General features: G+C 48.3%; 1 protein-coding gene across 1 annotated transcript; it reads left to right on the top strand.

The window, feature by feature from the left end:
• The first annotated feature begins 1,314 nt into the window (after positions 1 to 1,314).
• On the top strand, positions 1,315 to 12,338 carry ART1 (ADP-ribosyltransferase 1). The gene is made up of 5 exons (XM_066621963.1): positions 1,315 to 1,420; positions 2,241 to 2,318; positions 8,201 to 8,942; positions 9,826 to 9,864; positions 9,953 to 12,338. Exons 1-5 carry the CDS (start codon positions 1,403 to 1,405, stop codon positions 10,051 to 10,053), a joined length of 978 nt encoding a protein of 325 aa, XP_066478060.1. The 5' UTR covers positions 1,315 to 1,402; the 3' UTR covers positions 10,054 to 12,338.
• The last annotated feature ends 943 nt before the right edge of the window (positions 12,339 to 13,281 follow it).

Raw genomic sequence — 13,281 nt, 5'->3', positions numbered from 1 at the left:
CAAAACTGCCTTCTGAGCACAGACCCCAAAGCCCCAGTCCAGCCTTCTGTTTCCAGCAGTGGCCTGTCACACTCCTCATAAGACACTCACAAGTCAGATGAGGCAGCAACTGTCATCCCAAAGCGGTGGTTCCCAGCATGAGGAAATCTGAACAGCCCGAGCGGGGTCCCTGGGAATAAGGGTTGGGGTACAGAGCCAGAGACACAGAACACAATGTGCAGAGCCTCTCCTGTGCATGGTGGCTCGCCAAACAGGCTGCTCTCCTTCCTTCCCACCATCCTGCTTAAATCCTGGGATGGGCCAGCCTGGAAATGATCCAGGACATTCCAAAATCCATTCCAATGGTGTGGATCATTGAGTCAATTTGTACAATCATTACACAAAAGTTGCACTTTCCTGGCACCCAGAGGTTTCATGCAAAGCAATCATGGAGAAGGGATGTGGGGAGCCTGCCCTTCCTGCAGCTTCTTTGGTGGCCTTGTGTACACCCTGCCATGTTGAGGCCACATAGGATGCCGTTTCCTTCCCAATCTAAACTCTTGAGAACTGATGTTTTTAAAGGTCTTAAGGTCTTGCGCTCTTCCAAAGAAATGGGATTATACACAGAATGAAATCAAACCCCAAACATCCCACAGTTTGGGGAAGGCCTATATGAATTAAATCTGAGAGATCACATGTGTGTATTCTGTTGTCAAAGGTGTGGCTACTTCTCACCCTGAGGACAAATGTTTCTGGGGCAGGGGCTGCATGAGCAGCAGAAGCAACAAGCAGTCTTTTGACATGTCAGACAAAAATCTCATGGTAGAACATCTAAGGGCAGAGCCCACAAATATATTGTGGTTTGGGGGTAGGTGTTTTGTGTTTGTTTTTGCAAAGCAGTAGGTTGTCACCGTACAAAGTGGAGAACAAACGGATATGAAACCCAACCAAATGATTGATTGGGCTAGTGGAATCAAGCACCAAAAGGGGACCTGGCAGAAGGGAGTGCGTGGCTTGCATGCACTTGGGCCAGTGCCAGGAATTCCAGCCCTGGAGCTTCACACTGAAACATGTTTTCAGTTGGAGTGACAGCGTTAGGGTCTGCAACAAATTGTCCCAGGAAGTTGCAATGGTATCCTTAAATAACAAGGAAGGCCTGGCCATGTAGCTGGTGCCCCCATTTCGAAATACAGCCCTCCTACAAGCTATATGCGTGGAGGGCCTTTTGCATAGGCTCTTGGGTATAAATAGTACAGGAGCAAGTGGGGTGGGAGATTCCAGGGTTTCTATAAAAAGCAACACCGCCTGCCTGTCACCTGTCTTGTCAAAAGTCCCCACAGCTGAACCATTGGGACGAGGGAGTCAGCTGGAGAGAGCAAGCTGGACCAGGAAACCTCCAAGAAGCCAGTCTGGGCCATTCTTGATGGTGAGAGAGAGCCAGGTAAATGCGGCATTAGGAGCACAGTACATGTCCATGCTGGTGCTGTGGAGCTTGGCATCCCTTAAAACTGGAAGTTGGTAGGCTAAGCATAAAGTCACAGGGAATTCAGACGGGTACTGCCCTGCCTGGGCAGTTTTGACATTCATATACTGTTCTTATATGTGTGCCTTATTAGAGATAACCCTAATTAGAGATAAGAAATTCTTCTAATGGTCTTTTTACTGCAAGAGAGAGCTTTGCTGAACCTAAAGCAGTCTGAACAGCTGATGTGCCTATGTATATATGCATGTTTGTTATATATAAATATATTATTTTATATCATCCAGGCAAACATATATATATAGCTGCAAGTATTCTGCATTCTGCTTCCCTGCCTCCCCTAGCTATTGGGGTTGGCACCTTAAATAGGCACATCAGTGTTTCAGATTGATGTCCAGATTGCTTTAGGTCCAGCAAAGCTCTCTCTTTCAGTAAAAAGACCCCCTTATTGCAGATGGGAGGCTGAGGGAAGGTGGTTTACCTAACCTAGTGAGTTTGCCACAGAGAAGAGATTTGAACTGGGAATTTCCAGATTTTGTGGCCCTCGTGACCACATTAATAACAATGAAGTTTAATAACCTAGTTTGGTTTTCTGGGAGCCCGGTGTTAGCTTTCTGCTTTTGTTTTATTTTGGTTCAGATCAGGGCTTTTCTTCAGCTGGAACCACCACTCTAAGCCCCCCAGAACTGTTTTCCATGACAGGAGGATTCTGAAGTGAAAGTGAAAGAAAGGGGGCAGAAATACGTAAATCCAGGTTTCTTTGTTGTTGTTCTTTTTAAAGGGGTGGATGATGAAGAAGCCACTTCTCCAAATGGTCCTGTTGCTGTATCTGGTGGGAATATTTCCAGGAGACCTCCAGGTATGAAGGGGGTGCCAGGGGCAGGGAACTGGAAGGCAGGCTTCCATCCACCTGACTGGGGAAAAAGAGGGCAGGGAGGCATGTGACCAAAAGTTCAGATCCTTCAAGGTTTCAGGCAAGGGACAGTGTCACTGAACCGCTTGGACAGGAAACAAGCGCTCAGAGCAAGGCCCTGCCAGACTCTCTCATTGCCACAAGCTCAAGCCTGACTTCTGCGGAAGGAATTTGAATTCTGACCTGTGTTCCCTGCAAAACTGAAAGGGACTGTATGGAGCCTAACAGGACTGCATTGGGGAGGGGGGGACAGCTCTGGAGTGCCATGAAGGAGGCTGTGCAAGTCTCCAGTTCTAAATGTGTGTCCGTGTGACTGCGCAGCTTAGTAGGAACCATGTTGGAGCTGCTCCAGATTGTGGTGTCTTAGGTGCAGAACAAACATGCCGAAACTCACAACAAAATGAGCATATTCCACAGAATAGCTGCACATTTGGATGCAAAACCCATAAGAACACTAGAAGAACCCTGCTGGATCAGGCCAAGGACCAATCCAGGCCACTGGATGCCTCAGGGAGCACGACAACAAGATACCTGGTGCCACTCCTTGCATCTGCATTCAGAAACAGGCAACCTCTCAAACCCGGAGGCAGCACAGAGCAGCCATTCTCAGCCTTTTTCATCTCATGGCACACTGACAAGGTGCTAAAACTGACAAGGCACACGCACTGCTGGTGGTGGGTTCACATCCCCAGGTGGCCTACTAACAAATTGCCACCCCCCAAACTCCCACAACACCCTCGGATCATTTGTGGCACACCGATGTACCGTAGCACACTGGTGGAAGATTGCTGGCACTCACCCATCATGGTTTGTTACCTGCAATGTGAGGCAAGGCCATGAAAGCCACTTATGCTAACAAACCAAATGTTTACAAGCTTAATAGTGCTTAGCATGTTCACAAACAAATTATTAGCTTAAGGCAATTAAACAAATTATTAGTTTATATGTTTAAGAAATAGGGAAAAATGTACACATGCTTAGGACTTAAAATCACTGTGTTTGAAGAAGTCTAAAGCTTCAGGCAGACAGCTTTTGCAGGAGACAGGTTTGCTAAAATTGGCAAATTGCCTGGCAAAGAGATAACTCAGAACAATGCTTGAATTTAGGGGGGAATTCCCTTTTTAGCTCACTGCCTGTTTGCTTCTATGTGAAAACTAAACTGAACAGATGAATACCCTTGGAAAAGAGGGATTTTTGGATTTTTAAAACATTTAAGCTTCCTTAAACCAGAAAAAACAGTTTTAAAACATTATATTTTCAGAAGAACAGTGTTATGAATACTGAGAGAGTTATTTACACCAGAGCATCACAGAAGTGCCAAATATTCTTTAATGCTTAATAGTTATTGCTTAAAATGTAATTAACACATGTATAAGGGCATAGTGGCATCAGAAGTGAATTTTAGCTGTTAAAATAGTTTGATTAAAGCATAAATACACAGAATAGTAGAAGCCATTAAATTAAAAAGGCACAAATGTGATTCAGAATGCAGCCTTAGCAGAAAAGCTATTCCCAGCCAAAAATCAAAAAGGTCTGTCTCACAGAAAGCACGCAGACTCTGGAATGTGGTATAAAGTTACTCCTCAAAGATAAGACTCTTGTCTTGGGCAAAAGCATTCCTAACCCTGTATTTCTGTAGACTCAACGTCCTGTTTGATACTTTTAATGTGAGCAAGGGAGTAAACATCCCAGAGACTTTTTAGCAGCAGCACACGGGAAAGCTTCTCAAAATACTTCTCAAAATAGACTCTTGCAACAATATGCGGGCAAAAGGAGAGAGCAATGTTATCTGCTGGCACCAAGAAGTAGGAAAATTGAAAAGTTATACACAGGTTTTAAACATTTAATGGGGAAGTCTTAGCATGTGCAATTTTTTATCTGTTGGCAAACAGAAATAGAATTTCTAACAACAGAGATACAGACACCTGTAAACAACAGCTAGACAGAAGATAACAGAAACATCTATGGGAAAGTCCCCTGATCAGCAAAACATAATGAAAGCCTCTGTCTGAGCTAAAAGCTAAAAGCTAAAAGATTTAGTTAAAATGAATGAGAAAGGTCTCTTAAAATCCTTTTGTACAATAAGAGTTTAGTTTGTCTTGTATTAAATATAATTACACCACTATACATTACTATGCATCACAGTAACAGGTCACATATAGAGAATCACAACATGGAATAGAGAGGACTTGGTTTAAACAATGTTGGCACAGAGACCCATAGTGTCTGGTACAAAGAATGTTAGATAGATAAGCAGGGGGCTCGTCTTGGCCAACTAAGTGGAAAAAGGCCAAAAGATAAACACAAGAGCATACCAAAAAGTCAGTTCTGAATATAATTGAGTAAACAGTGCCACCTAGTGGTTGTTGAAATCTTTAAGTTATATATGTCTCAATGTACATTTTTGCCATATTTGGAACCTGTAACTTGAAACCAACCAATCAAATGCTTGTAAAGTTATCTCTAGCTAATCCTGAGAAAGCCCCATCTCTGATGTCACACACCAGCCAATGAGAAGTGTAAGACTCCTCAAACAAAGGAGCCAGAATAGAATATAAGTGAGAGGCTCAGACTGGAAAATTGCTCTCTTCGCTTTGGACAAGGAGTCCCTGAGAAGCCCGTTGCTGGGAACGAAATAAAGCTTAAGAACATAAGAACATAAGAACAGCCCCACTGGATCAGGCCATAGGCCCATCTAGTCCAGCTTCCTGTATCTCACAGCGGCCCACCAAATGCCCCAGGGAGCACACCAGATAACAAGAGACCTCATCCTGGTGCCCTCCCCTACATCTGGCATTCTGACTTAACCCATTCCTAAAATCAGGAGGTTGCGCATACACATCATGGCTTGTACCCCATAATGAATTTTTCCTCCAGAAACTCGTCCAATCCCCTTTTAAAGGTGTCTAGGCTAGACGCCAGCACCACATCCTGTGGCAAGGAGTTCCACAGACCGACTACGCGCTGAGTAAAGAAATATTTTCTTTTGTCTGTCCTAACCCGCCCAACACTCAATTTTAGTGGATGTCCCCTGGTTCTGGTATTATGTGAGAGTGTAAAGAGCATCTCCCTATCCACTCTGTCCATCCCCTGCATAATTTTGTATGTCTCAATCATGTCCCCCCTCAAGCGTCTCTTTTCTAGGCTGAAGAGGCCCAAACGCCGTAGCCTTTCCTCATAAGGAAGGTGCCCCAGCCCCGTAATCATCTTAGTCACTCTCTTTTGCACCTTTTCCATTTCCACTATGTCTTTTTTGAGATGCGGCAGCCAGAACTGTACACAATACTCCAGGTGTTTTGTTCTCAATACCCTTCCTAATTATCCCAAGCATAGAATTGGCCTTCTTCACTGCCGCCGCACATTGGGTCGACACTTTCATCGACCTGTCCACCACCACCCCAAGATCTCTCTCCTGATCTGTCACAGACAGCTCAGAACCCATCAGCCTATATCTAAAGTTTTGATTTTTTGCCCCAATGTGCATGACTTTACACTTACTGACATTGAAGCGCATCTGCCATTTTGCTGCCCATTCTGCCAGTCTGGAGAGATTCTTCTGGAGCTCCTCACAATCACTTCTGGTCTTTACCACTCGGAAAAGTTTGGTGTCGTCTGCAAACTTAGCCACTTCACTGCTCAACCCTGTCTCCAGGTCATTTATGAAGAGGTTGAAAAGCACCGGTCCCAGGACAGATCCTTGGGGCACACCGCTTTTCACCTCTCTCCATTGTGAAAATTGGCCATTGACACCCACTCTCTGCTTTCTGGCCTCCAACCAGTTCTCAATCCACGAGAGGACCTGTCCTCTAATTCCCTGACTGTGGAGTTTTTTCAGTAGCCTTTGGTGAGGGACCATGTCAAACGCCTTCTGAAAGTCCAGATATATAATGTCCACGGGTTCTCCCGCATCCACATGCCTGTTGACCTTTTCAAAGAATTCTATAAGGTTTGTGAGGCAAGACTTACCCTTACAGAAGCCATGCTGACTCTCCCTCAGCAAGGCCTGTTCGTCTATGTGTTTTGAGATCCTATCTTTGATGAGGCATTCCACCATCTTACCCGGTATGGATGTTAGGCTGACCGGCCTATAGTTTCCCGGGTCCCCCCTCTTTCCCTTTTTAAAAATAGGCGTGACATTTGCTATCCTCCAATCTTCTGGCACCGTGGCTGTTTTGAGGGACAAGTTGCATACCTTAGTCAAGAGATCTGCAACTTCATTCTTCAATTCCTTAATAACTCTTGGGTGTATGCCATCAGGGCCCAGTGACTTATTGATCTTTAATTTATCAATGAGGTCTGAAACATCTTCTCTTTTAACCTCTATCTGACTTAACTCCTCGGTCAGGAGGGGCCGTTCGGGCAGCGGTATCTGCCCGAGGTCTTCTGCCGTGAAGACAGATGCAAAGAACTCATTTAATTTCTCTGCCATCTCTAAGTCTCCTTTTATCTCCCCTTTCCCTCCCTCACCATCCAGAGGGCCAACCGCTTCTCTGGCGGTGATAGCTTGCAGACTGTCACCACTCTTGCCTACTGAGTTTGCTTTTGGACTTTGCTTTTGACCTTGCAACACAATGGACGCTTCCTCCACAAATCGTCCCATCTTCTTTCAAAGACATCTAAAGGAGGAGTGCTAGCCCTGACGTGTACCTTGTCACCGCTTTGTTCATGAGGCGATGCTACCGTCAGAGCTCCCCATGAATTCTCTCCCATCGCTGGGATGAGATGCTGTAACACTTTGCCAAATAATTCCAGTTAAGCAGACTAGCAGCCCAATCCTCTTGAAACCCCACCCTCTGCCCATGGAGCTGGGCCTCCGGAGTGCACACTGCATCCTGCAGGGGGGCAGTTCTGAAGGTTTCCCCGGGTAAGGGAACATTTGTTCCCTTGCCTGGGGGTAAGCCCTTCTTGCTCTGCTGGGTGACCCGTGCCAGCTATAACTGGTGGAACTCCAAGATCACACAGAAAGGCGGTTTGAGGCCAGGAAGGGGGACAGGATACCAACCCCTTCCCAGCCGCAATCTGCTCTCCTCCCCACCTCATTCCGCCTACCCCTCATGCTGACTTACTGGTGATGGGGCTCCTTTCCAGGCCACTGGCACATGGCTATGGCCACTTCTCAGCAGTGGTCTGGCCACACTGAATGCTGTGTCGTGCTTTGTGACAGCTGTGAAGGACCTGGTGCTGCCAAAATGCTGATTCCGGCAGCACAGGGCCCTCAGAAGGGCAGGCCATTAGTCCTAGAACAATTGTTTCTAAATTGTCTTATTGTGCTCTATTTTTATTTTATTTTACTTTTATTAAATTTTATTGTGCTTTTTAATTTGTCTTATTGTGACTTAAATATGTCTTTTACCCACTCTTCTCTGAGGGCCTTATGCGCTCTCGCTCTCTCTCTCAATTCTCTTAGTAAATTTCTTAAAACATTACTGTGAGTTCTGTGACTGTCTGAATGGAGATAAACTCAGCACCTGCCCTGAATTGGGTTGCTTAAGCCAGGACCAGCTTGCTGCCAACAGAGCAGTTGGGGAGGGAGACAGAAGGGGTTCATCCCCCAAGCCTGGAAGTTACTCTGGAGCTCATATCTCCTCTGGGCAGAGAAAAGAGGTGGTGGTCATTGGAATATACCCCTGCAGGGATGGTGCAGGAAGCCCAGGAGGAAAGCAGCCAGCGCCTTAGATCTGTTCATACAGACACTCCACCAAGGGGGCCAGGAAGAGAAAGACCCCAGCTGCAGCAGATACCCTTTCCTGACTGAAAGGTTCATTCTTGGATGTGTGGTCAAAGCAACACTCTAGCCTAGTTTCCTCATGTTCTCCTTTCTCCCTCAGGTCTCCTGTTTCCCCATTCAAAAGAGAGACCTCTTTCCCATCAAAGAGGTGGCACTTGACATGGCCCTGACCTCTTTTGACGACCAGTACAAGGGCTGTGCTGAGGTGATGGAGGCCGAGCTGGAGGAACTCAACCACACAGAGTTTGTCTCCAACAGGGTCTACGCTGATGCCTGGGAAAGAGCAACCACCCTGTGGAGCGAGAGGAGGGACGCTATGGTGGTGCCCCCGGGCCTCCGGCCAGAGCACGCCATCGCAGTCATGGCCTACACTGTCCAAGGGAGCTTCCACAGAGACTTCAACACAGCCGTCAGAGAAGCCGGGCGCACCAGGGACTTCTACTTCAACCGGTTCAACTTCAAGACCTTCCACTTCCTGCTGACCAGGGCCCTGCACGTCCTGGGAGCTGCCGCCAAACCCAGGTGCCAGAAGGTGTACCGCGGGGTCCGAGGCATCCGCTTCAGTGGGGAACGCCTCAAACCCATCCGCTTTGGGCATTTTGCATCTTCGTCGCTGAAGAACGAGAGCGCCCTGCAGTTTGGCAGGGACACCTTCTTCACCATTGACACCTGTCACGGGGTCAGCATCAAGAACTTCTCCTTCTTCCCAGATGAGAACGAGATTCTGATCCCTCCCTTTGAAAAGTTCAAGGTGACCAATTTCACCAAGGCTCCAGACACAACCTTCATCCAGCTTCTCTCCCTCGAAGATGACAGTGTCCACAACTGTGTGTGGGTGAAAGGTAATGCCCTAAAGACAGGAGACTTACGTGGCCAGGGAGTCATTGGATGATGAGTCCTCCTAATGTCAGGGCTGGAAGGGGCTTCTCTACTCCAGGCCCTGCTGAGGCACAGGCAGCCCCACAGATTGCCCTGTGCAATCCAGACCCTAGGATGTGCCACAAGTGAGGAGTGCTCAGTAGTCCCAGCAACGTTATGGAAAAGTTGAATCGCTCCTCAGAGGCCTGGTCACTGCTGGCCTACCCATCCAACCACAGGTGTGGACTGCAAGTGATCTGAGGGGGTGCAGATTTGGGGTGCCTCTCACCCCCAGTGTGCAGCCTCTGCCTCCCTCCAACTTGCTGCCAATGCAAGTTGCAGTTGTCTGCTTGCTTGAGCAAGAAGCAGACCACACACCTCCATTCTCCCTGCACTTGGCTGTGAAACCTAGAAGTGCACCATCCCTGTAAATAAAACCGGAAACCCTGCGCTCTCCGGTTTCACTGCAGTGTGCAAGGAGAACGGTGCATGGTTGGGGGACTTTTTGTGGTGGTGGACCTGAGATGGCATCAGGTGATGTTCTGGGTTGCTCTGCCCCAGGTAGGGATCAAAGTTCGCTTCCCAAGTAACACTGTAAGGCTCACTGGACACTGACCAGATGGTGTTCCGATGAACCTGATTTATCCCCTCTGTTGTGGTTCAGCTGGGCCAGCCACAAAGACGGATCTCTTCTGAGCTGCCTACCCCTCCTCTCAGACTGCCCTGGGATTCCCTGGCCATTTGTTTTCCCTTCTTGTGCAACTGTGTCCTGCCTGTGTGAATGTCCCACCTTCTGGTCTTCACAGAGGGAAGGAGGGCAACATGAATGGCCTGCTGCTCGTAACCACATCTGTTTTCCATTTGCAGAGAAAAGGTGCAAGACCCGAAGGTGCAATTTCCGCTCAGGTGAGAGACTTGTTGCTAATCTGATTTCCTCAATATTCAGATATTTGCCTTGGTTTTCTTTAAAAAAATCCCTTTTTTATCTTGACAGCGGCAAGCCTGAGCCTTTTCTATGCTAACGTGCAAACGCCCCTCCTTCTCTGGGGGTTCCTTCTCACTGCCAACACTTTTGGATCTCCCAGTCTCCTCTGATCTCACCATCCGAACCTCCACCTCTGGGAATTTTGCAGAACTGGTTTCTGGGAAAGAAAAAGAGGACAATCGGGTGGAATCCAGAAGACACTGCAGTTTTGCTGTAGGTGCTGTTCCTGGTTCAAATCAGGCATTCCCAGCCTGGAGTGGGCAGTTTTATTGCCAGTGTTTTTATTACCCACCACTTGCTGTTGCAGTAGTAATTTAAGTGGTGTTAACAGTGGTGTTAAGAGAACTCACTTAAGTGGCTGAAACCTGCATCCAGACCCAATGATGAAGGAATGGTGTGGTGGCAAACCAGGCAGTCTCAGACAGCACATACCCTAGACCAGGGTCCCAGAACTGGTGTCACAGCTGTGGTCAGGTCCTCATTTTTTGCATAGCTGCCAAAAGGCACTTCCTACCGTGGCTGCCACCAGGGGATACAGCAAGGCCTGCAGAGCCTTCCCCCAAGGCAGAGAACCGATAGCTGGAATACAGGCCCATCCAGCAGAGGGAAGGTTCCAGTTTCCAGCTCAATTGCCCATCAGTCTCTTCTCCATCTTCTCTGGATCCAGATTCCATTGAGAGCCCAATCTGTTTAGAGCACTCCTGAGCAGACTCGGCCCAGCTGCAGAGTAAGAGTGTCTCCTTGGTTTTCTGGGCAGCAAATATCTAGAGCAACAGTGGCAAAAGACTTGTGCCGAATCTGACCTCACACAGGCTGTGGCTGTGGTGGCAGTGAAGAGAGCATACTTCTCTGCCACCATCGCGTCCGCAGAGAATCGTCCAGCTGAGCTGTTTCGTGTGGTCCGTGGCCTTCTCCATCTGCCCCACTCCCCACTGATGGGGTGGAGCACACGGAGGCTTGCTGTGATGCCTGTGCACAGCATTTCATGGAGAAGGTCGATCAGATCCAGCATACCTTGGACACCACATTAGTGTCTAGCGATATCCCTGGGCACCTGGAATTCTTTTCAGCTTGTAAAACCTGGGATTTGGACAAGATTCTCTGGAGTGTGAGACCCTCTTGCCTGCTCGACTCTTATCCAGCATAGATCTGCCCTGGGAGGGCTGGCCGAGTGGACAGGGAGGATGGTGAATTCATCTCTGAGGACCCTCCTTCTGTGTTGCCTCCAGCCTTGAAGCAGGCGGTGGTTCACCTGAAGAAAAGCTCCCCGAGTCCCACTGATCTGAACGTTAATTCCAGTCTCAAATATTTCATTCCTGGACAAGGTGGATGAGCAGCTTCAGAGGGTCCTGGAGGAAGCTGATTATCTGGATTCATTCCAGTCTGGCTTCAGGCCAGAGTTCAGGATGGAGACCGCCTTCGTTGCCTTGGGGGATGACCTGCGCTGGGGAATGGCCAGGGGGAGTGCGTCCCTATTAGTCCTACTAGACTTCTCAGCAACTTTCGACACCGTTGACCATGATGTCCTTCTGGGTCGGTTGGCTGAGTTGGGAATTGGCGGCACCATTTTGCAGTGGCTCCACTCCTTACGGGCTGACAGATCCCAGGTGGTGGTGCTGGGGGGTGCTTGTTCGGCATCCTGGCCTCTTAGGTGTGGGGTGCCACAAGGTTCCATTCTATCCCCCATGCTGTTTACAAGACACTGCTGGGAGAGGTCACCCGGAGGTTTGGGGTGGGGTGCCATCAGTATGCTGAAGACACCCAGCTCTTTCTTTCCTTTCCTCCTGAGCCCGAGGAGGCAGCTGTGCCTAGGGGAGTCTTTGCTCAGCTTCGGCTGATTTGCCAGCTGCGACCATACCTGGCCACGGTGACCCAGGCCCTAGGGTCTAACCTGGGGACATCTTGATTAGATCACTGCAATGTGCTCTACATGGGGTTGCCTTTGAAGATGGTTCAGAAACTGCAATTAGTGCAGAATGCAACTGTCCGTGTGGTTGGTGGGGCTTGCTGGTTCTCCTCTGTCTGGCCATTGCTTCAGCGACTACACTGGCTGCCGGCTTATTTCTGGCTTCAATTCAAAGTGCTAGTTTTGACTTTTAAAGCTCCTTACGACTCGGTATTTGAGGGACTGTCCATATAACCCTACCCATCCTCTCAGGTCATCAGAGGGGGCCTTTCTAACTGGGCTGCCACCAGTTGAGATGAGAGGGATAGCAGCAAGAAATAGGGCCTTCTCTGTGGTCGCCCCCCATTTATGGAATTCCCTCCCTCTGGAATTGAGAACATTTCCTTCTTTGGAGTCCTTCTGGTGAGGTCTCAAGACCTTTTTATTTAGGGAAGCTTTTAATTGCTGTCATTGGGAGGCTGGTACTTTTTAATGAAACATCTGATCCAATTGTGTCTTATTGTTTTTATGGTTTTAATTGTTTTATGTTAATGATTTAAGCATTGTTTTTATTGTGTTATATATTATTTTGTAAGCTGCCTTGAGGGCCCTTAAGTGGGGTGGAAAGCTGGGGTATAAATCCCTTAAACAAACGTAGGCATGTCTACTCCAAAGTAAGTCTCATTATAGTCAATGGGGCTTACTCCCAGGTAAGTGTGGATAGGATATTGCAGACTTGGGGCCAAATTCTATCCAATTTTCCAGTGCCAGTACAGCTTTTCCAATGGGGCGTGTGCCGCATCCTGTGATGGAGAGGCAGTCAAAGTGGTTTCCTCAAGGTATGGGAACATTTGTTCCTTTTGCCTGGGGCTGCATTGCAGCTGCACTGGTGCTGGAAAGTTGGACAGGACTGGGCCCTCAGTCGCCATCCTCCAGTCCAGCACTGCCTCTACACCTGCGTTTGGGGCTTCCCTTACCCCACCTGCTTCATTCTCAAGGCGAAAGAGAGGAAAGTGTTCAAGGCCTACTGATGGCCCCACTCCCAAATCTCTGGTCAGCTTTTCCCACGGGTTTCAGGTGAACGTGGAAAAGCAGCACCAGGAGATGAGGCAAACCTTGTGGAACCCTGAGGGCAGTGTTTCTCAGCCGATGATTCTTGTACCACCAGTGATACTTGAGGTGGTGCCCAGTGGTACACACGGGACCCCCAGACCCCAGCCCTCCGGCAGTGAAACCAGCAACACAACACCACAAGCAGCAGCAGAAGGCTCAGCTTGGCCAGCTGAGCTCCAGCATGTACTTTCTGTGCACTCGAAAAAGCCCTGCTGTCTGCCCTGAGCTGCTCACTGGGGGTCATAGCATTGCGTCTGGCCTCTCAATCCAGAAGTAACTGATGATGTGATATTTCCAGTGGTACTACCAATGCCACTTGTAAGTGGTTCGAAGGGCTCCA

The sequence above is a fragment of the Tiliqua scincoides genome, chromosome 3 (genome assembly GCF_035046505.1).
Source record: "Tiliqua scincoides isolate rTilSci1 chromosome 3, rTilSci1.hap2, whole genome shotgun sequence".
Lineage (NCBI taxonomy): Eukaryota > Metazoa > Chordata > Lepidosauria > Squamata > Scincidae > Tiliqua > Tiliqua scincoides.
This window is presented reverse-complemented; position numbering and strand designations above follow the sequence as displayed.

Excerpts from the sequence above, each read along its gene's own strand:
- ART1 (XM_066621963.1), top strand. Across the intron at positions 2,319-8,200 it reads TATTTCCAGGAGACCTCCAG|GTCTCCTGTTTCCCCATTCA; the intron begins GTATGAAGGGGG and ends TTTCTCCCTCAG. Across the intron at positions 9,865-9,952 it reads AAGGTGCAATTTCCGCTCAG|CGGCAAGCCTGAGCCTTTTC; the intron begins GTGAGAGACTTG and ends TTATCTTGACAG.